This window comes from Abramis brama, assembly GCF_963993115.1.
Source record: "Abramis brama genome assembly, chromosome: 1".
Classification (NCBI taxonomy): domain Eukaryota; kingdom Metazoa; phylum Chordata; class Actinopteri; order Cypriniformes; family Leuciscidae; genus Abramis; species Abramis brama.
In genome coordinates, this window is record NC_139963.1 from 34,255,183 (window position 1) to 34,279,697 (window position 24,515).

The 24,515-nt window shown below is 38.4% G+C and overlaps 2 protein-coding genes across 2 annotated transcripts; one reads left to right on the top strand and one right to left on the bottom strand.

Annotated features, from left to right (window-relative positions):
• Nucleotides 1–202: 202 nt before the first annotated feature.
• arf2a (ARF GTPase 2a) lies at nt 203–10,730 on the bottom strand. The gene is made up of 5 exons (XM_084122769.1): nt 10,633–10,730; nt 4,279–4,436; nt 3,071–3,181; nt 2,862–2,986; nt 203–2,349 (listed from the first exon to the last, which is right to left on the bottom strand). Exons 2-5 carry the CDS (start codon nt 4,424–4,426, stop codon nt 2,188–2,190), a joined length of 546 nt encoding a protein of 181 aa, XP_083978895.1. The 5' UTR covers nt 4,427–4,436; nt 10,633–10,730; the 3' UTR covers nt 203–2,187.
• Nucleotides 10,731–13,077: 2,347 nt separating this feature from the next.
• wnt9b (wingless-type MMTV integration site family, member 9B) lies at nt 13,078–21,202 on the top strand. Its single transcript, XM_084137933.1, has 4 exons — nt 13,078–13,227; nt 14,340–14,593; nt 16,207–16,472; nt 18,224–21,202. The coding sequence occupies exons 1-4, from the start codon at nt 13,142–13,144 to the stop codon at nt 18,692–18,694; spliced, it is 1,077 nt and encodes a 358-aa protein (XP_083994059.1). The 5' UTR covers nt 13,078–13,141; the 3' UTR covers nt 18,695–21,202.
• The last annotated feature ends 3,313 nt before the right edge of the window (nt 21,203–24,515 follow it).

The window sequence follows — 24,515 nt, forward strand, 5'->3', positions numbered from 1 at the left end:
ATAGATTATAGTCACTAAATGACTATGTATAGGTGTCAAATCAACTTGAATCGTGCTATATTTTGTCCTGTCAGCATCAGCTCCACAGCACCACCTTATGATTAACTAGAATAAGACGGACACATCAGTGCTCCAACAACAGCAATCATGTAAATATCTGAATATTGACAAAAGTTGTAAAATAAAGGCACAACAAAAACAATTGTAATAGAGATCTCTTTATTATAGTGCATTTATCAGATGTTACAAGATGGGTTTAAAAAAAAAAAAAGCTAAAAACAAAAACCATTTCAGTAAAAGAAAAAAAAAAACATCTGCACACATTCCTTCCTCCTATTATTTTACAGATTTTTTTGAAATTAAAGCTTCACATCTGAACATAGGATAGCTAAATGAAATCCGAAAGCTAAATACATTTTCATACTCAAGTCCATACACTTTAATTACTTGTCATAGATGATGCTTATTCAAATAAATCTATCAACTACAGTAGATCTGTATCATAACTAAAAGGCCAAGAAAAACATTATTAGAGTTATGAAACATGAATTTGGTGACAGACAAAGGGGAAAGAAAACAAATTAATGAAATGCATTCATGTTGCCATCAAGTTTCACACAAGGTGAAACGTCAGCTATACCCTTGTGAGAGCTCAGCACAGGGGTCGGACCACTGGGATCTTTACAGCCGAATGCAGTTGCCTTTGGAATATGAAGGGAAGCAAAGCGTTTGTCAGTTTTGGATTATTAGGCTGTGTGTACATGTTCTCTAAGTGAACATCTCTCTGCTGGTGGTTTTTTCTATCAGTGACATGTTTCAAAATGGACCGGTGCATCAGGTAGAGCAGCCATCAACAGATGAAGAGAAATGAAGGAAAAAAGAAATGTGAAATATGGAAGAGGGAGGACTACAGCAGGCTGGAGGAGTTTGCATTTTGACCTGCAGCTGTTCTGTATTTCTCTCATACAAAGAGAACCATTATAGAGACAACCACTGGATCTTGTTGGCGACTCTGGATCAGCTGCAGATTTGCCTGGATGTTAATCAATATATCAGGGATCTCATTTTCAGATTACAATAAGGAAACCGAACGCACCCCAAAAAGCCCTTAGCGGCCTCACCAGAACACTCATGCGATTCTGAATGTACACATGATGCAGGACACCTTGAAAGAGACCGTAGTAACAACAAAAATAATCATCACAACAATAAAAATAAAGAAAAAGAGCTAAAAGAAGAATCACTGGAGTGGGAGCAGCTCGCAAAAGGCCTTGCTGCACCAGCAGAAGGCGCTCACTCCCTCCATACTCCCACAAACACTCATCACTTCTGCAGTCGCCTCTTGCATGCCAATCAAAACACATGTAGGACTGTTAGTTAGTGCCTGGGATCTGACTGGATGATCATACTACAGCAAGATCCAAGAAAGCAGACACGCAGGGTCACATGATTTCTTCCCCACAGGCAATAGTTTAAGACGTTTTACAAGCTGACTTTGTGTAAACAAAAGATTTCACAGGCTTGTGCTTGAATGCGCTTGACTGAGGACAGCAGTAGGGAAAGCGAGCTGGTGTTCACATGGAGAGTGTCATGTGACGTACCTGAAAGCATTAGCATGATTTTCAAATAACGCGAAGAAGAATGGATGAAAAACAAATGTCACTTTATTGTCTGATTTTTTTCCTTCTTTTTTCCCAACCTGATGCAGGTTACAATGAGTTTTATCAAATGTGGGGTCAAAGGATGGCAACTCACACCTTGTAACATTTTAGTCATGCGTGATTGCTTTAAACATTGGGAAAGGGAAAAATCAGGCCTATAGTCTGGTTTCAGTGTATTAGGTAACAGAAATATTTAACATCCTGGGTCATTCTTTGCGTGCAGAAAACCACGGGGAGAGGAGGGAGAAAAGAGAGAAAGAGAGAACCGTGCTGTACGCTGAGTGTCTATTTTGAAAGGCACAGCAAGGCTACTCCCACCCTCAGTTCACTCACACACACACACACACACACACACTTGCATGTGTATTTTAGACAGCACTGGGCTAAGTCTCTGATGTATACAAGACTGGACAAGAGAAAGATATGAATAAACTGGGCAACAGGGCGAGACTGAAACTAGTGCTGTCACCCTTTACACACACTCATACACACACAGCGCTGACAGAAGAGGAGAGGGTGGAATGGATCATTTAGCGTTTTTGAGCTGGTTGGAGAGCCAGTCGAGCCCTTCGTACAGGCCATCCCCGCTTGTGGCGCAGGTGGCCTGAATGTACCAGTTACGATGACGCAGGGAATGAAGGCCCAGCTTATCTGTGATCTCGGCTGCGTTCATCGCATTGGGCAGGTCCTGTAGGAAACAGACGGTAAGAACAATGCAGTCAGTTACTGAGCTTTGTAAAAACAGATTTTTGATTTGAATGATATTGATTCATAGAAGTCAAGATCGAAAATGTGTTTGTACAACGCTGACCGTCACTTGTGCGGCTTAATACTTTTGTTTTTTCTTTAATAAAAAAAACCCCTTAAAAACAACAGCATTTATTTGAAAGTATAATTCTTTGTAACAATGTATTCATTGTCGCTTGATAAATTTAATGCATCCTTGCTGAATAAAAAGACTTTCGAACAGTAGTGCTTGTAAGCTAAATCGATTCAAGTGAAATATACCCAACTTAGTCTGAAACAATTAAAATCAGAACTGGATGAATAGCTTGTGAATCAGAATCAAATCAGGAAAACTGTATCAAAGACACAGTCATACATGATGTCAGCCATAGCTGAAGACTGAAAACAAACCCAAAAATACTGGGGCTGCTGATGCTCCTTGGGTTTAGCAAATTATGTTCTGCTCTCTCTTACCTGTTTGTTGGCAAAGACAAGCAGCACGGCATCCCTCAACTCGTCCTCCGCCAGCATCCTCGTCAACTCCTCTCTTGCCTCGTTCACTCGCTCTCTATCGTTACTGTCCACAACAAATATCAGGCCTGTGAAAGAGACCGTGGGAGACTGAGTATGTGCTTAAGAGTAGCTTGATACCTGGTACTCTGTGTGTATGCATAGACACTGACCTTGTGTGTTCTGGAAATAGTGCCTCCAAAGCGGCCGGATCTTATCCTGACCGCCCACATCCCACACTGTAAAGCTGATGTTCTTATACTCTACTGTCTCAACATTAAAACCTGCACAAAGAGAAGGGAGGCAAGTTAAATAAACATTGGCACACAGAAACAGGGCCAGAAGGAATGAGAGTGAAAAGCCATGAACTGGTCCTGTCTCACATTGGGGCCCTGCTCTAATAACACTATAGCCAGAGGGTAAAAACTTTTTGCCAGAGAGCAGAGAAAGAGGGATAAGACTGGACACACAACGATGGAATAAGAGGGGAGGGGAGACGGCTAAAAGTAGAATAAAGAGTTTTTTTCCTAAATGCAGGAAAACCTGAAATTTTTCTTCAAATTAAAGTCTCTAATTTCTGAATCGATTGATCTCACATCTGGTTAGTTTGATTGATGGCTTACAACTATTCATTGATCATTTTTTAAATGCCAATGGAAAAAAGGAATATTTATAGAACCAAATCCACTGAAAAAAGGGCTGCATTTATGAGCCGTATACATGTTGCAAAACCAGCGTATTTCGGCCACTTCACACCACAAGCGTGAGCGGTGCATATTTTTTTCGACATGCATGTTAACCAATGAGTGCTTTCACACCGGGAGCAGGAGAGTCACGTGAGTGTTTTATAGATGATTTACCCATTTAAACTTGTTTTTAATTATTCAGTTTGGGTGAAAGTATGGTGTATTATAAAAAAAACTAATTTAAACTAGCCAGAAAATATGATATATAAATTTTCTTTTAGTTTATGTAATACAGACAGGTATATAGGCTAGCACTACCCAAATCAAACCTGAGTGTGCATTTGCTGTCTTGTAAACATATCGAAGTATGACTGAAACGACAAGATCGGAGCTGTTTTCTTGGTTGTGTTTGTTGTTAACCATTTACATGCGAATGTTGTACACCTCCCCATCTTAAACTTTCAAGACCATTAAGTTGATAAATTACCAACTTCTAAAAACAAATTTATAGTTGTCTTTGAAAAGAAATGCTTGCTTATATGAAGCCTTGGAGCCGCTGCTGTACAAACGCTTCCAGTGTGAATACTCTCGCGCAGCTGCAGTGACGATGTAGTTACGCTGACGCCATTAGTCTGAAATGTCATCTGAAATATGACTGAGAAAGAATGAATAGTAAATGTGAAAAAGTCACAAACCGATAGTGGGGATGGTGGTGACTATTTCTCCCAGTTTCAGTTTGTACAGGATGGTGGTCTTTCCAGCAGCATCCAAGCCCACCATCAGAATTCTCATCTCTTTCTTCCCAAAGAGATTCTTAAAGAGGCCTGCAAACATGTTCCCCATGGTGGCGGATCTGCGGGGAACAATAGAGAGGGTAGATAGGGTTATAGAGCAAGCAAAACATATAATTGAGGATGGTGTGACAGTGGTAAAGATCAGAGTTGGAAATAAAAAATAAATCAAAAAGAGGCTTGAACCCTTCAAAAGGGTGATACTTAAGCAAAGCACTTAACCAAGTAACTCTGCAGTAAGTTTCAGACACAGGCATCTGATAAACCGTGATGGGAATAACGGAGTTATAAACGGCGCTATTTTTTTCAGTAACGAGTAATCAAACGAATTATTGTTTCCCCATTACAACCATAGTTACTGACAATAAAATGCGGCGTTACTATAATTGAGCTCACTGCAGCGGTTTTCATCCGAGTAGGCTGTCTCTCAGCTATAGGACCTGCAAAGTGTGAGGCGCCAGACCGGACAAAAGCGAAGCGAGAGCGCTCGACAGTGCGCGACAGAGGCTGAGCATTATATAGGCTAGTTTGTTTATAAATAAATTACACATTTCAGCATTAGAATAATCTCTGTAGCCTATTGGTATCATCTGCAATGGTTCAATTAGTTTACATGGTTATAAAAAAATAAAATAAAATAAAAATAACCTGCAGGGATCGTTCTGGGAAGGTTCTATTTAGGTTATAAAAATAAAACCTAAAAATAACAGGGAACGTTCTCTTTAGGTTATAAAATAAAACTCAAGAATAACCTGCAGGAAACGTTTCCAGAAAACATCTTTGTTTGATTGGTTGTGAACACATGCTGCAAATACGCCTAGAATTTGGCTTAAATAAACTCTTATAATCTACAGAGAACTTTTAAATATTATAAACTTTAAAAAATATTATATTTTATATTACACTGTTCAGTATTATATTGAGAGCACTTCTTGTTAAACTGTTTACTTTTGTGAGGAAGAAAATACTTCAAGTAGGCTACAGTATGTCTATCAGATGTGAAGTTTTTGGTACATTTCTTAAGAAGCATACTTTATTTTTAGACTTATTTGTTGGCCAGTTGTGGTCTGTGCAATAAATTCTATAAAACCATCTATTGTGTTTTATTGTTCCACTATAGTAATGATAACATTTTAAATAGTAGGCTATATTGAATTTAATAGGGGTCTCTCACATTGTCCCACAGCAACATAAACAGTGTAGATACAATGTTTTATCATAATTTATTCTATTTAGTGTCCATTTAATTAATTTAACATATTTAATATTTGGGGCATCCAAGTTATTTGACATTTTATTTATTTTATTTTTTAAAAGTAACGTAATCATTACTTTGATTACTTTACTTTTTTAATGATGTAACTCTACTTACTATTTGTGAGAAGTAACTAGTAACTATAACTAAAGTAACATGCTCAACACTGCTGATAAATAATTACAAACTATTAACCCCAAAACCCAAACTATTAACTACAAACCCCAAATGACACAACCCACCATTATTACACAGGAACTGATTAAGTGTTTAATGTGCCATGAATGCAGGTTATGCTTGGGGGAGGGAGGGAGGAGAGAAACAAAAGGCTCAGTGATGAGGTGAATGCAAGATTCCACCAGTGGAAAGAAGAGTATAGGAGGTAACCAGACACCTGACAAACCTGTAAGAGGAGACACCTGCCCTCTGAATTAATGAGAGAGAGAGAGAGAGAGAGAGAGAGAGAGAGAGAGAGAGAGAGAGAGAGAGAGAGAGAGAGAGAGAGAGAGAGAGAGAGAGAGAGAGAGAGAGAGAGAGAGAGAGAGAGAGAGAGAGAGAGAGAGAGAGAGAGAGAGAGAGAGAGAGAGACACTGGTCCCCATCGATTGGGTTACACTAATCCCAACTGTAGCGTAAGAGATAAACTACACAGTTTTAGACAATGAGGCCACACTACATCCCTATACAGACCAAAGACAGTCAATACATCTCTCCTATTTTGTGTCTAAACAATATGGGACATGTTTGAAGACTCTCAGAAATTATAAACAACCAACCATAATAATGTCTCATTTTTGTTTTCATGTTAGCTTAACTTGTCAATCTGCTTTAAAACCTGTAGTGTTTGAAATGTATACGAGTGAACAATTGCCACGTACACACTGAAGCTAAATTTGGTTGTCTGTTTTTTATCGCGGTTAATCGTGAAATTGGTTAATCGCTGCATCCCTAATGCGGAGTGTATACATCGACAGAAACATTCATTAGTGGAACTCCGTCTGTTTTATGTTGAATTTTTCAACAAACCATATTATAGATGCGTCGTCAGATTTCAGATTACCCGCGGTCTGTAAAATCTTGCGTTACCAAGTCAGTGACTGCCACATTTGTATTACTTTCCAAAGAGCTGTATTATCAGTCCCACACTGGAAAATGAAACCATATCCAGCTGGGCCAGATCGGCAAAGAATGGAACGGGTAAGCAAAGAAAAAGGTTTGGCCCGACAGTGGAAAAGCGGCTATAGTTTGTTTTAAACAAATGCAGCAAATATATGGGAGAGACTAAAACTGATACCACAGATTCACTCTCATTGACATGGTGGATGTAGTGCATGTATTTCACTCATGATCCAATTATAATTCCATGATGCACTGCAACATTTTGAACCATAGCATATGCATCATAATGTGTACGGTATTGTGAGGTAGTTAGTGATACCTTACACAAAATACATGTGTGCAAAAATAATCTAAAAGACTACAGTAGCCGAAATAATAAAAGCAAGTTTGTTCACAAGTAATTAAAGATCTGAAGGAATGTACTCTGTCTGTCTACCGAGTCTAAATGTCACAAAAGTTAGGTGCTAAGAATGGTGTGAGAACACACCCACTAAGATTGCGAGAGCAGTGTGTCCTTTGGGTAAAAAGAACAGAGGTGGGTCTTTAGAATGCAGTGACACCAGAGTTGAAACAAAGTCCCAAAAGAACTATTTGAAAAACACCCTTTTTGTTAAACAAAGGGTGCTCCATAAGGGGCCACATCACTTGAAGACGTCCCTGCAAATACAAGGAAGTGCTACAAAAAAACTGACTCATTCTGTGACACATTTACACAGGTTGACTCACTGATCAGTCAAATGGGTTGCATTATGGTCAGTGTATGTGTTTTAGATAAAGAAAGAACAGGTAAGTATGGTTTGTAAAAATAATGGAGGAGAAAGGACAAAGATGTAAATTCAAATAGAATTTTTTTTTAATCTGCCATAGGGTACGTCAGCCACAAATTAAGCCACATCAATTATTCAAGGATCCAAAGAAGTTGAATTATTGAATAGAAAAGGTAAAACGAGAAGCTGTTGCTAATGTTATTGTAGTAATCATAACTGCACACTAATCTCTGTATGGTGTAAACAGAGCTACAACATTACACATATTATATTAACCCCTGGTTTCAAAGACAAGGCTTAAAGTACTAGCTCACTTCAAAATGAAAATTGTGTCATTTACTCCCCCTCAAGTTGTTTCAAACCTGTATGAATTTCTTTCTTCTGCTGAACACAAAAGAAGATATTTTGAAGAATGTCGGTAACCAGACGGTTGATGTGCCCCAATGACTTCTATAATATTTTTTTTCCTACTATAGAAGTCAATGGGGTAAATCCACTGTCTGGTTACCGACATTCTTCAAAATATCTTTCTTTGTGTTTAGAAGAAGAAAGAAATTCATACAGGTTTGAAACAACTTGAGGGGGAGTAAATGATGACAGAAGAATTTTCATTTTGAAGTGAACTATTCCTTTAAGTTAGACCCAGGCTAAAATGCAAGTTTGAGCTGTTTTAACTGAAAGCAACTTGCACAGATATATCTTAAAATATGTCAGTGCAATTGTTTTGTTTCAAGATGCACAGCAGTAATGTTTCTTTTTCTAAGGCATGTTTATAACAACTACTTACAGGTGCCGGAAGCTAGTTATTTTAGTCCAGAAAGTTTTAAATATGGATATCTTTTATACGAACGCATCATTTCAGAAGGCCTTTATTTATTCTGTTGATTCCAGTAACAGGTTTCAATGACTGTCTTAACATTTAAAAACGTCTGTTCTGTTAAGTGAAAGCTTGTTCTTTTCCCCCACTGTTATTCACTTTGTCACCCTGTGCAGCAACACATTTAAAAATCATGCATCAGATGTATTGCTGACTCTTTTTGTTTCCACTGGTTACAACAGTGAACTAGTCATGCTGAAACTGAAGGCATTTATGGTTAAGCACTGGCATACCATTCACACTTCTAAAGTTTGGGGTCGGTAAGACTTGTGTTTTTAAATAAGTGTCTTATCCTACCAAGTCTCCATTTATTTGATGAAAAAAACTGTAAATAAAAGTAAAAACAGTAATATTATGAAAAATGATTACAATTTAAAATAACCTTTTTTTTATATACTTTAAAATGTAAATTATTCCAGTGGTGTCAAAGCTGAATTTTCAGCATCATTGCTCCAGTCTTCAGTGTCACATGATCCTTCAGAAATCTTTCAAATATGCTAATTTACTGCTCAAGAAACATTTCTTATTATCAATGTTGAAATTGAAAACAGTGACAGCTTCATATTTTTGTGGAAACCATGCTAAAAATGTTCCTGAATAATATGTTGAATAGAAAGTTCAGAATAAATACAAGTATAAAGTGGAAATAAGTCTTTTGAAACATTATAAAGTAGTTTACTAGTTTTCAGTAAAGATGAATGCATCCTTGCTGAATAAAAGCATTCATTTCTCCAAATCTAAAGCTGTTAGCTGATCGCAAACTTTTGAACGATAGTGTACATTCTGTTGCTCTTATGTTATGTTGCTCTTTATTTTTCCAGCAGACATCATTCCTGACATTTGAATGAATAAAAATAATAGTAATAATATATATATATATATATATATATATATATATATATTTTTTTTTTATTTATTTTTTTTAATTCTAAATAGAACATTCACATCTCTGATCAACTGAGATTAATCAGTACTCTGATGTGATACATGTAGGATACTTCCCCTATATGAGATTAAAATTATGATCAAACGTGCACAAAGATCAAAGACCGTAATGGTTAAGATAACCCATTTATCAGACAGACTAGGAAGTGAGAGCGTATAGAGGCTAGAGAAAAATCACATGACAACACACGATCCCATCCACAGTTACAATGTTGCGACAGACACAGCCAATTATAGCGAGAAATGCTTCCTAACTAGAAATCAACACGCCAGTCATTTATGATCAGAGTGACTGTGCTTGCTTACAAAACACCTTAAAACTCAACAGCAGCACTACAACCACACTTAGAAAAACGGCAATCATCCGACAACAGACGTCTAGTTCTACAATCCGACTAGGAACGGAAAGGGGTTAAAATGAATAATCACTGACAGCGAACTAGATTACACTTTCTTTGATTGAATCCATCCATTCATACATTACTGTGGTCACCCTGGGTGTTTGACACCCGCTAGACAAATTAAATACGTCATCATATCACCGTTTAACGTTATCACAAAACTCAGTTGTTCTCTAATGCCAATGACGGTATCAATACTGTTCGCGCTTTTCAAAATGCAAACCACTTTAGACCTACATATAGAGCATGTTGCCAACAACTGTACAAGGAACACTTCTGGTGAAAAGACACAACGTCTGTTGTTTCGAACACCAACATTAGAAACGCGGCCTAGAAATTATTCACAGATTACGCACAGTGACTGTAACTGACTTTGAGTCACTGTGATCTAACGTATCAGTTTATTTCCACCATCGAATTAAGAGACAAACTAGATCGCCTAGATTATAACCAATGTAGACTGTTAGCGCAGGAGCCGTTCTTTACAGGGGAGCGTTCAGCTTGTGTCGCGAGCGACGCCTTGTCGTCTGCTATATGTGCTAAGGGCGAGGTAACTACATCACTCGACTGTTTACATCACTACTTATTTTACTCTGGCCAGGCCTGAGTATCTATATAATTTGTGTAGGGGGTAAAACGCGTTTAGACATAAATATTAGCGCTGAAAATGTCTGTATATTGCTATAAGTAGGCGCGAACTGGTTATGCAGTTCCACATCAGCTAAGCAAACATCCGTTAGTTAGCCTGTTAGCCTCCCTGACTGAGATGACCATTCATAACCGAATACTCGTTTTCTGTTTAATAGTTACATGTGAACGACAGGTAAATTAAAATACCTCTGTACAACTTACGTCAGAATGACAAAGCAAAATGTGTGGTTTCGGCAGTATTTACCTTTTGGTGCAGTTTCGCTACAATTTTTTTCCGGTTCTCCTCCTCACCGCTAAAAACAAAATGGCGTCTTTCTCTACTCTGAGGACGGTGGCGTCATGTTTTCCGCCCTCGCGGAAGTGCTGTCCAATCACATTGTCCAAAGTGTATGCCAAACCCCACCCCTTTACTGTCGTCGTCCAATGACTGCATGGTGGGTGTGAGTGCATAGGGACGCGTGTACAGGCCGTCTCTTCCCATGCAAAATGAAAGATGAGTCGACCTGAATATGTTTAACAAATTTATGCTTCTAATAAGAATCTCTTTTTTTCGAACCGCGCTAACCAGAGAGTTGAGTAAATATAAAGTAAAAGGATCAAATGGACTGAAGGTTCTGTTGGAGGAGGACTTTATAAATATGACAGATTAGCTGTTTCGAGGATTGCATCGTCTAACATTAACATGGATGAGGTTACCCTCTAGCGGCAAATATACTACAACGTGTCAGGTGCCAATAAATATAGTATGTTTTATCTATTGTACCATTTGTGATATCTTGTTGCACTCAGTAATGCAATGTAACAAAAGCAAATACTTTAAATTATAAAAAGTAAAAAAAATAATTATAAAAAAAATCCATACTTGAAATAAAAAAAAACTGTAGGCCTAGTTAAACATACTTGCTTACCTTATTTATTTATAAGGCATTTTGTCCTAAATTAGCTTATTATATTAGCTTATTTTATCTTGTGAATTTTATCCTAAATTATGACCTATTTGTCATGAATATGAATAGCCACAAATCAAAAAATCAATAGTCCACCAGATGGTGTAATACATTCTCAATGATCAACTGAGCTGTACATAATTCTGCAGATAGACAGAGTATGTTCCAGTCAGCAGAGGGTGCTGCAGATAAGACAAACCAAACAATTGCCCATCCACTGAAGCACAAAGCTACAAATACTGACAATTCATTGAATATCTTTAGCTACTCTATTTGTTGTTAATGTTTTTTTTTAACTGCAGGACAAGGTAAAAGGTCATTAATGATTTGAAAGTACTGTGTGCTCAAATAAAACCTGGGTACTAGGAGAGTCTCAAATTAATTAATTAATTAAACTAATTCTATTCATTTAAAATTTTAAGCTTATCAATTTTTTTTATACCAACAGTAGTGACAAGAAACATGACCAAACAAGGCCTTTTCGAATTCAGACCTGGAAAATCCCTAAAATGTAAAATACATAACTGGACAAACTGTTGGAGAGATAATTTCATTTTAGAAACATACAGTAACAGTCCCAAAAGTTTACTTCTTTGTTTTGGGGGGGTATGAAAAATAACATTCCTAACTGCCTAAAATATAAGTTAATCTAACAACATTAATAATAACATTAATCAACAAGATAAACCCATTTGAATAAATTCACATAAATTCTTAAAGTACTTTATATCAACTTAAGTGTTATCTACTGTATCGTATTTTTAAAGACCTCAAAACAATTCTAAAATGAACAAATGGATCCCTATTCAAGAATCCAACATTAATGATAGAAAGATGATTCTCAAATGTATTTTATACTTATTTTAGGAGCAGAGAATGTCTCCTGCATATTGTTTGGATTGGTCACCACAAGCAAGAAGTGCACCTGACACACCTACGTCATAAAGGTGGGTGTCTTAAACAAAGAAGGTGACATCATAAGGGAAATGCGGAGCCCAGTTGGTCTGTCACTGATGGAGGCAAGAGGAACTGAGATGAAAGATCAGCCATGATTAGCTCGTTATATCTTGTGCTTAGTGATGATAACAGCATCAAAGTCGCCAGTGCGTTAATGATGCTCAGGAAATGAGAATGGAGCCACAGTTTGTAAACAAGGTGTTGGAATTAAACAAGAGTAAACAGACACTCATTATTCCTATACTGAACTCTAAAGACTTATGCTGAACCGCTTTAAAAGAATAGTATAACAAGTGATGATGACACACAAAAGTCTAAATTATTCAATGTTGTATTCATTTGACATTAGAGATAACAAGACAATATGAAACCAATAGAAAAGTTTCTTTCCTATTCACTTCTCTTCTTAATTTCCTCTCTATTTACTTTCATACTTACAAAAGCAGACAAACTATACGTGAAGAAGACTTGATAATTATTGAAATTGAACATTATTAGTTTAATCACCTAATCTATTTGTTTTGGTCTTGGATGATTAATTAATTGTCCATCCATGTCTTCCATAATCAGAAGGGGGATTTTAAGTATAGCCTAAATGTGAACCATTCAGCAGGGAAGCGCACCTGCCAATCTGTAGGGAAATAAGAGTCGTTTCCTTGCATGGCACAATAGGCGGAGTAAATGACTGATGATCCAATAAGTTCGACGCTCATGCCTCACCCCTCTCGGGACCGCGCCTCCCAAGGTCTGAAATGAGTTTCTGCCCCTTTAAGAAGTTGCTCTGTCCAGCACAGCTGGGATTTCAACAAGGACAGATAGCGCAATGAAGAGCAGCGTCGACCCGTCATCATGTGCACCGGGCTTACAAGGACTGCCTGTCCGCTGCGACTTATTGCCCTCTGCATCCTTCTCTCCCACGCAGCAGCCTATTTCGGGTCAGCAGAGCCTTTTATATCCTCCATCTTCTCTGAAGTCTTGGAAATAACCTCTGAGTGCATTATTGACATATTTGGCATGGAATTGAATCATTTGAAGTGGTGTCAACAGGTGGAGATATTTGGTGATGTTGGATATCCCATGCGCAATTACGCATGCCTTATTGTTTTATTATGTTTAACAAACATGTTTTAAACCTAAATTGCAGGCTGTCTGTTACAAATAATCACACTATACAGACTGAAATAATTATTTAAAGAATGTCGTATTTTAAAAGGTTCTAAAATTAATTATTTAACTAAGACATTTTTTGGCTTGCTCTCATTTTTCTTGCTTTCAAAATTGCTACCAGTAACACCATTAGATTTCGTTGTATGTATTTATTTGTTTTTTAACATTGATTTGTCTAAAATATCGAAATAGTGTGTTGTTCGGGCCGATTATTGCCATAGAGAGCACTGAACAGCGCAGTGTATGGATCCAGATGTCTTCCGATGGTTTGGCACCGCGTCCTGACACTCGCCCTACCTGATCATTAAGATCTTTCTGGCTTTCGCTCACAGGACGTTATTTCCCCACTGGTGTTTATATTAAGAATCCTATAAACACGTAAAAACACTCTCCAATGGGTTTTAATTAAGAGTGCTGACTGAAGATTGTTAAGCGCCACAGTAGTGTATCCAAAATCCAAGGGCACTCCAGACTACTGACCAATTATGTGCGTTCTCTATTCAAACACGAGTCACGACTATTCAAATCAGGTATTTAAACATATATTCAAAGCACCCGTGCCATCGCTAGTTCATTCTAATTTGTTGATTTGTTCTCAAATACAGTAAAAAAAAAAAAAAAAAAAAAAAGTACACTGAAAACTCTTCAGAAAATTGAAATGAGAGAAATAACTGTGACAAGCTAAACTAAAACAAAGATTTTTATAACATGATGATTAAAACATTTTATAGTGTAGCCTATCTGATAGTTTAAAAGTTCTTAAAGGCTAATTGTATGGACGGGGTGTGTGTGAACTAATCAAAATGAACATCCTTAAAAGTAAATGAATGGTTCAACTGTACTGTAGTTTTCGTGACTGTATTGTGTATGTTATCGTTAGGCTTACAGGTCGCGAGCCCTTGGTTTTTCTGCCCGGTCCATTTGCCAACGAGCCTCCGAACGGTAAAGCGCACCTGAAGCAATGCGAGCAGATGACTTTAACGCGCCGGCAAAAGCGATTGTGCCGGCGGGAACCGGGGCTGGCGGAGACTCTGAGGGAATCTGTCCGCCTCAGCCTCCTCGAGTGCCGCTATCAGTTCCGCAACGAGCGCTGGAACTGTAGTATGGATGGCCGTGGAAGCCTTTTAAAACGAGGTAAGATTTGCCAGGTGTTTTTAAATTTATTCTGAATGTGTGATTTTAAAAGATAGCCTAATGTTTGTGAAATATGAAACAAATAGTATTAAGTGTTATTAACATTCCATTTTTCCATCTCAACGGAGGGCAAATGTAAATATTTTAATATAGGCCTGTTTTATTTTAGCCATTTTTATCCTTTCGTTCAAGGTCATACAATTACAAGTTGTTGTTTATGGAACTGTTCATCATTTTCCCATCACAGGGAGTTTAAAAAAATAATAATAATTGTTTGGCCACTAAAATTCTATTAAAAACGATAGATAGATAGATAGATAGATAGATAGATAGATAGATAGATAGATAGATAGATAGATAGATAGATAGATAGAAAACAAAATAATAAATAAATTAGGCTAATTAAAATTCATTAGTAACATTAAGACATAAGTTGTAGAAAAAGTATAGGCAAAGTAGGCATAACTGCTGCATGGGGGGGAAACTAACACACAGTAACTGGGATCAGCTTTTTATTGTTAAAGTCGTTTGCACTTTCATAAAGGCACAAAAAAAAAACAGCCAAATATTGTGAGTTTAAATCCCACAAAACACAATTTTACAATTTGTTTTTTGGTAGTCTTAAATTAGTAAATGCTACTTATATGTCAGAAAAGGAAATGTTTTAGTATTAACAACTATGCAGAAACCTCCATGAGGTGCCTGTTTCCAAACGGACATGTGCGTAATGTGCAGGATGTGAATGTTAAAGCCAAGCTTAGGTCAGTTCGCTGGTAATTAGGGAGTTGGGAAGCGCGGAATCCCTGTGCGGTGAGGCCTCGCGGGGCCAGTTGAAGTATTTTTATCTCGCGGAAAAGCGCCCAGTTCTCAGAGGAAAAGGGCGGCGTGATCGCGCGCTTTAATCTGACAGAAAACCTAGTCAAAATAATAATTAATTGGATCAAAATACACGCCTTGTCTCAGCTCTGATCTAAGAAAACAATAATACGAGGATGTTGCAAGGGGGGATTATGGTTAAAGGATCATGACACAACGCTGCACTTAACACTTGGGAAACAAAATGGGAAAATATGTAGGTTATGATGGAGGATTTTTTATGTTAGAGAACGCCATTAGCGAGGCACGATATAGGTGGGCTTTTCTTTTCAAATCGCTCAAACTAGATGAAGTGAGTTTTAAATAATGAACGTGGTCCTGGAAATTTACTTCAAAAAACAAAGATCCAATAGCCTATCTCTATGTTATTGCGGACATATTAAATATGCTCATAAATGGACATTTGGCCTATTTATTATACTCATTTCCAGTTACAGTTATAGAAATGCATTATTTGCAATCAAACATGATTGATTTATTAATTTGAATAAATAAATACCCCCCCCCCCCCCCCCCATGCAACCCACTTCATGTGAAAACAAACAGCTTTTATTATGCTCCTAATATTGCCATCTCCTTTGAATGTACATCATTTAAAAAAATATTTTTCAAAAATACTAAACTAGAAAACTATGTGGAAATGTTTCAAGTGTAAAACATTTTAATGTGGAAAAAGTACAATACTCATTTAAAGCAGTTTTGCACAGTGCTCATTAATAAATGCATCATTTCATCAGGTTTTAAAGAGACAGCCTTCCTGCTTGCGGTGTCCTCAGCAGCCTTGTCTCACGCGCTGGCCAAAGCGTGCAGTTCTGGACGCATGGAGCGCTGCACCTGCGACGATTCTCCTGGTCTGCAGCACCGCGAGGCCTGGCAGTGGGGCGTATGCGGAGACAATCTGAAATACAGCACCAAGTTTCTCAAGAAGTTCTTGGGGCAAAAACGAGTCAGCAAGGACCTGCGTGCCCAGATAGACTCTCACAACATTAATGTCGGCATCCGGGTAAGATGCAAAATATTAAAAATATTGTCATGGTACATGGTCCAAAAAACTGGTATTGGCATGCTCAAAGAACAATTGAGTATTTTCATTCTTTTTGATAGTGATATAATGGCTTTATGAAATTTCAGTCTCCTCCAAAGCTTGTAGAAGCGAACATCTGTAAGGGTTAATTTCTCTCATGCCTTCACGTTCTCTCTTGGCTGGCGGGTTGCAGTCTCCTAGTTCATTGTAGCCCAAAGGAGAGTTCAGCGAGTGGGGTGAGGCAGGTAGGTGAGCAGGTATTGGCCAGCTCTCTGGAGCCAGGTGTTCCTTCCCCTGGTCCAGGCATGACAGCGCTTGCTGTGGGGGCCCTTTTCAAAATTAGAGGTCTCCCCATGAGGGCGATTATACAGAGAGGAGGCCTCTGTAATATACGAGCATTTTTTCCACCTACTGTATGCCTCCCGCTCTACCAGTCTCACTGCTGCCGCCGTCGCCGCTGCTCTCCCAGACTTTCATAAATCCTCATAACATCCCTCAAAACAGTCCTGTTACCAGGAGACTGGTAGCCTCAGGGAAAGACAGAGGGAACGAAAAAGGGGGAGGGTTTACGAGGTTCACAGAAAGAGTTAGAAAAGAACGGCTGGACAAACTCGGATCTTATCTTATCAGTCTCCAGTTTTGTTGTTTCCCACAATTGACACCTCAGGCCACAGATGGCGGTTAACAAAAACAAGCAAAGGTGGCTGAGGTCTTGTTATCCCCTCCCCTTTCAGATTCTCTCCATTTCCTCGCTTCTCCTTCTCTGTATTTCTCAGGTAGCCCTGGGGTGGGAGCTCATACCTATGTAGGGTGGAACACCCCCATCGACCATTTGACCTCCCCATCTCCCCTTGGGCCCTTTTTGATAGACTGATCTGTTCTGCAGCCTCCTCCCCAATATGTGAATTGAAGAGAGGAGCCTGAATAGGAGAAATAGATAAACAGTAAACAAGTAAACAATATGATTTGGCTCTCAAACTCAGAGATACAGTACGATAGAGAATGAGAGAGAGCAATAGAGCAAAAATGGAAATGTGTTGATAGGAGCATAGATCAGGGATGGTGGTCTTCAAGAGGTGCAGGTCAGAGTTGAAAGACAGCCAGCTCAGACATTCCCTCTGCATCCATCATCTACACCATGTCAACCTGATTTTCTTTTAGCTCAGGGCTATGAAGTCCTTGAGCATTCACTCAATTTCTTGTAAACAACTTATAGCATGCCGTACCACTTTTAGAAAAGTCTATGATCATCTCCCTTTCCACTTTTGGGGAGATACCAGTATATTAATATGACCCTCTATGTGGCTCTCAACCTTTTGGACTCCATTGTCCACAACAACAGCATTCCCAATAGGCCTCATGACTTTCAGTTTTCTTGATTTACTGGATAAGGATTAAGGAGAACGTTTTTTTTATTTTAATCTTGTCTAATAAAGCAACAACAATCAATGTTTATATCTTATTTGATGGCACGTTTCATCATTGTACAAAAAAATTAGCCACAATCACAGAAGTGTTAATAGTTCCATAGGAATAAGTTGTTTAAAATCTTCTTTACCTCCAAATATTCACAGGGAAAGGGTCTTGGCCAATCAAAAAGTGGGACCAACTTTCAGCATCCCATATCTAATCTTTATCAATCCTCTCTTTCATCTCATTTTCACAGGATCGTGTGTTGTATTTGGCATACTATGTTCATGTCTCCACCTCTGTCTTTCTTTACCTCTCAGGCGGTGAAGAGTGGACTTAAGACTACTTGTAAGTGTCATGGCGTCTCCGGTTCGTGTGCTGTGAGGACATGCTGGAAGCAGCTCTCCCCGTTTCAAGACACAGGCCATCTGCTGAAGTACCGCTATGACACGGCCGTTCGAGTGCACAGCGTCACTAACTCCGCCACGGGGGAGACGGAGCTGGCGAGCCCTCGTCGCCACAGCAACACGGTTCCCCGTCCGCGGCCCACTGAGCTGGTGTTTCTGGAGGAGTCGCCCAGCTTCTGCAGGCCATCACGCTACTCGCCTGGGACGGCTGGCAGACCGTGCTCCAAGGACACCAGCTGCAGCAGCCTGTGCTGTGGACGAGGCTACAACACGGCCCTCCACCTCACCACCCTCTCCTGCCACTGCCAGGTCCGCTGGTGCTGTCACGTCGAGTGTCAAACCTGCCTCAGAGAGGAGGAGGTCTACACCTGCAAGAAACATTGACAGACCATGCAAGAAGGAGACTGAGAGGAAGAAGCGGAAAGTGAGGAAGGTTGAGGATGCATCTACTAGTCAACTAATGAGAGATTTGGAAGGGTTTGGATGTTGTGATCCAGGTTGTGCTAAGGGGAAATTTTAAGGATGATGTGCCAGTCTTACCTGATTCAGAATGGCTTAGATGAGATGGCTAAATGGACGAGCGTCTGGGCTCCCACGTGGAGTTCCTAACTAAAGTTCGGGATGAACATTTTCATTTAATCTGACCAATCAGCACCTGAACAAGAGTATACAAGCAGCTGCTCACCTCTGTCCTACAACAGTTCTTCTACAAAATAGGACATTCCATGTGTTTCCCAGCATCTCGCAAGAAGTGGAGGTTTGAATTGAACCAGTCAACTCTTTTCTTCTGCAGTGCTAAACCAACCTCTCCGGGAAGGCTGCCTTTTGAACAGTCTGTGTTGCACACACGCTTCTGTCAATGGACTAGTGATCTGCGACATTTAGTTATACTCAAACTAATAAGTGAGATGGCGGTCTGCTCACTTAGAATTCTGACTGCTTGTCTCTCTACCTGCCTATACTGTATATCTCTCTATTGCTCTGAGAGTCCACATATGGCTTCAAAATATACTGAAAGTATGAAGCACTTATGAATGCATTTATTTGTGAATATTATTGTAGTCTTTTATTTGTGAGGAAGAAAGTACTATGTGTCTGTTATGGTAGTTGTGTTGTCATGCTTCACAAATATATTACAAATGGGTGGGGTTATGTTGATAAACTGGAAATTTACTTGGACACAGTCTGCTTTCATAGACTTTTAATGAATGTTAGAGCAAGTTATATAATCAGAAATGTTGTTTTAAATCTTGAATGGCCATTAAATGGCTGTATCTGGTATAGATAGGAATGTATTTATTGCAATTAGACTGCTGTACCAATTTCAAGTACACTTATTACATTGCATTCATGCAATTACACTTTTTTAGTTTAATTTTTACACATTGCTGCATGATATCCTGCTTTTCTATGCAGAAGTATGTGTAAAACACAAGCATTAGGGATCGACCATAACAATGTGTGTCATTACAGCATGACCCAAACATAACCTCTCCCTACAGCTGCAAACAGTATGTGCAAACATCTGGGCTTCTGAGTGTGTAGTCTTTGCTATCCCATCAAGGGCAATGATAGTGAGTATGTCCCATCCAGAACAAAGGAAAACATCTCCTTCCCTAGTAAGCAAAGCTCTCTGCCCTATAAAGTCTGCAAGCCCTTTCATGTGTGTGAAGCCTTTGATAAAGTCCATTCCAGTCCCGTATTAGCCCATTACCAATCAGAGAAAATAACAGTGCTTTTTCTCCAGGATGTGCCTGAGTCTAAAGTTGGCTGGATTCCCAATAGAGAGCCATTTGTTACAGAGATTTTTTTAATTCCTTGTAAGCAACAACAACCTTTTTTTTAGATACAAAAAAAAAAAAAAAACGTTTTCACACAAATTGCAAATTATATTGTGAAGGAGACCAAACAAGAGTGAAAATTTTAAAACTCAGTTGTATTGGTGCACTGCACAAAGGCACATTTTAACCTTCAGATGCAAAGTATTACTCAAAAATATTTTCGGTTAAAACATCACATGCTTTTCTTCACTTAACAACAGAAATCTGAATTGAAAGTATGAGAATGTCAGCTTGTACGTGCCTACTTGTATGTATGTGTGTGTGTGTGTGTGTGTGTGTGTGTGTGCATGTGTGCATGGTTTTTCTGGGAAGGGAGAAAACTGCAGTAAAATTGGCCACATCAATCAAGTGCAAGAAAGTCCAAGCATTCAGTGACATGCCATTCGGCTGAAGCGTTTGTAATGTGTAAAACATTTGCTGTAAAAGGGTTTCACTGACTACTTGAAATTCATATGCATATTGTATGAAAGTTTTGACCAGTAATCGATCCATTTTCTATGAAAGAGACTAAAGAAAGAGAGTTTTCACACTGAGTCAGCATATGCAAATACCTGAAACCCCAACGGTGGCCGTGAAAATCCAAATGAGATTGTGTCTCACAACATGAGAATGTTCCCTTCTGAGTGTATGTGCATGCAAGTGTCTTATGCCTGTGTTTCTCTGCTGCAATTGCTGAAATGACAACATTTATAGCATAGACATCCATAATGAAACCTCTGTCAACCTGGAGTCTATGTGTTTGTTTGTGTTGTCATAGCTTTAACAGTGTACTGTTTCACTTTGTGATTTCACGCCAGGGATTTTTTCTACTACCTCACCTGGTCTATGGGGGAAATTAAATACTAAGATGTTTTTTTTTTCTTACTAGATATTTAAGACAATGCTTCTTTTAAAAGCATTAGCCTGAAATACAGATGCATTTACTCCTTTTTTTATATTGTGACCTATTTACTTATTTAAGAACAAATTTATCATATTCAAATAAAATAATACATTTGTAAAAATGGTGTATGACATTTGTCAACAGATTTATCTCTTCAACTTAAAATTTAAAACACAGATTACCTTTCTGTCTCTTGCTTTCTCTCTTTCTCTTTCTGTGTTTGTGGTCGCACACCTGTCCAGAGCTCTGCACGCAAGCACCTGCTCTCTAGTTAAATCACAGCTAATCATGGAGCTGATGGATCCTGACCTGCAGTATTTTCCTGTCACTACTCTCAACCAGAGCCTCATACTCATTTCACTCACCCAAAACATATACAAATAGTTGAGTTTGCACATGATGATTTACCACGCTACATGCACACCCACACAAAAACCTAAATAATGGACACGGGGAATCTGGCATGAGCCAAGTGAGAGTCTTGACTTCGTAGTTTATTTGCTTTCATAATAGTGTAGCTATTTCCAGTAATAAACTACTTTATGAAACCATCGCTGTGTTTAATGTCTGAGCTGAAAGAATAATCAAACTGGCTCACCTCAACGGTCCTCTATCCCTCTCATAGTTAAAATTTAAAAAAATTGTCACCAATCACTCACACTCTTGTCGCTCCAAACCCGTAAGGCTTTCGTTCATCTTTGAAATGACAAATGAAGATATCTTAAATTAAATCTGAGAGATTTCTGTCCCTCTATTTACAACTACACAACTACCACTTTGACGCTTCAAAAAGTTCATAAAGAGATCTCACAAAACAAATTCATATGATTAAAGGTTTAGTCCAAATTACTCCAGATATTCGATCGCTTTATATGAACAGATTGAATTTGGGCTTTTATTCGCAAACAGAAGTTAAACAGTACATGCTTGATTGTGGAAGCTCAAACGTGCTGCGTAACACACGAGAATAAACCTCATTGGTTTTTCACACGTCAAGCAAACATGCTTGAGCTTCCATTTACCATATCTGATGTCTCTCACATGAGATCACAGCAATAGCAAACCACCCACCCAACCATCCAATCAATTTCCGATAGACAAATAAAGTCCTGCCCTACATTTTTTCTTGTTTGAAAAGCCATTTCACTCAGATATACATCACAATAGGGGAAAAAGACTAAAAAAGACCTTTAATGGTCCTTAACTCTCATATGCAGTATTAGGCATGCAATTCAATCTAGTGAATCAGTTCATAATGGTCTGCTCTCATATGTAGCCTGGGAAGTCTGACTCATTCTTGGTTCATGCTAAATTGTCCTTTTATTTTGGGAAGTCCAATTCATTCTAGTGAATTGGTTTATGATCAATGGTCCTTACTCTCATAAAGCATTGGAAAATCCACATTTATTCTAGTAAATCGGTTCATTCTAAAGGGTCCTTACTCTGATATGTAGCGTGCACAAAAGATTTACCATTTCTAGTCCCTGTCCTATGTATGTTTTCAACTCAGTTTTGTGAATTATGGTGTTTTGTTGTATTCAGTATAAATTTCGGTACTGACAGACTAATTGAAATTGTTTATTGATTGTAAGCCTTCATTGTTTTTATTGAGACCAAAATTATTAAATTATTTGATAGTTTTATTTATTAATTATAAAAGCATATCTCCCCCTTAAGTATCTTCAATACAGTTTACTTTTTTGTAGGTTATAGAGCAGATAACTCTTCAAAAGAGTAGTTTGACTATACAGTGAATATTTCCACAGAGATGGAATGACCATCATTCATGAAGTTCAACACCTTACCTGCCTCTTTAATGTTCATTTATTAAATATTAAATATAGCTAAATATTCTGGCTAAAATGTCTCCAGATACCGTCTGGGTCTGGTGATATCCATAAGCTGACTCATCATAGAACTAATGCACACATACATAGCACTTTATTGTCTGAACATTAAAGCATGCGTGTATTGCTGTGTTTGATGTGTGTAGAGGTAATAGCCCTAATAAGACTCTCTCATTCTCTGTTAAGACGTAATGAGAATAATAGTTGTGCTCCATCAAACAGATCTGTGCTTTCACTGTCTGCCCAGATCCTCAACCCAGACCTCATCTAATGACTGTTTATCAGTACTTACCTTTATTAAAGACACAATGAAAAAGGTTGGAGGTGAAGCAGGCCAGAGAATTCATGTTTACAAGACAACAGCCACGTCATGTGGCGGTTTTGTGAATAAAAGCTGATTTGGTACTAAACCAAAGTCTAAAAACAGTTAACTTAAGCCTCGTTGCCTACATTTAAGCACACACACACACACACACACAGATGCACGCATGCTTCAACAAAGGAATTTCTATCCCTTGGGGCATGTCAAGGAGAGAAAGGTAAAGTTCAGACAGAAGGGAGGGATAAAGAGTGAGTGAGTGAGCATATGGATGAATAAGTGAAAAATGTGCAGCAGAGAGATGGCTAATGTGAATAAGTTACTGTTTGACATTGGTTTCACACAGAAGCAAGCAAACTGCAGATGAATATGCTGCTGGTGAACCGCAGGGGGTCTGTGAGGGGGTGATACAGCACTAGTTTAATAATGAATCCTAAAGCCTTCATTTCCCCAAAGCCTAGCATCCACAGCCTTCTTCTCACGCACACATCCCCTAGAGAGAGGCTGCGACGGGGGAGAGTGTGTGTGTGTTCCTCAATGACTGGCTTTGATGTGTCTATTCTTTTTTATCCTTATCATTTTTCTTTTCATTTGCATATGCAAGTGTGTTTGTCTTTGTGTTGCTGTATATTCAAATATTCAATATTCCATCGTGTTTTAATTTAATCAGAATGTGTGTGTGAGGTGTGTTTGGTCAGGGAGGTCAAGCAGGTAGGTCTGTTACCCTCTGGGGACAGGACACTTTATCTGCCATCTTCAGTTTGGACAGAAAACAGACACACTTAGCATAAAAATACCAGTTGGCTCTTTGATAAATTGGAAGTAAATTAAATCTCATTTTCAGGCTCATGACAAGATGAAACCCTGCAGGTTCAGCCTGGGACAGTGATTTGTACATGATCAACTATTTCTATTTAGGAGCATTCTTGTTTTGTGATTTTGGAACACAAAAATATATATTTTGAGAAATGTTACAATGAAAGTCAAAACAAACAACAATAACTTTCATTGTACGGACAAAATCTTAAAATGTTGTGTTCATACAGGCTAAAGAAAGTCATACAGGTTTTGGATGAGGGTGAGTAAAAGGTGAGTAAAGGATGACAGAATTGTCATTTTTGGGTGAACTATCCAAGTAGGTCATGTATGGGTAAAATATTTCATAAATATAATTTTCTGTTGCTTAGCAAATGTCCTTTATCCATAATGGCTTACATAGTTTTACATTGATTACTGGTTTATGCGTTACCTATTGGAACACACAATGATGCTTAGCTCCTTTGCCTTGAGCAAGAACACATTTCTATGAATTTGC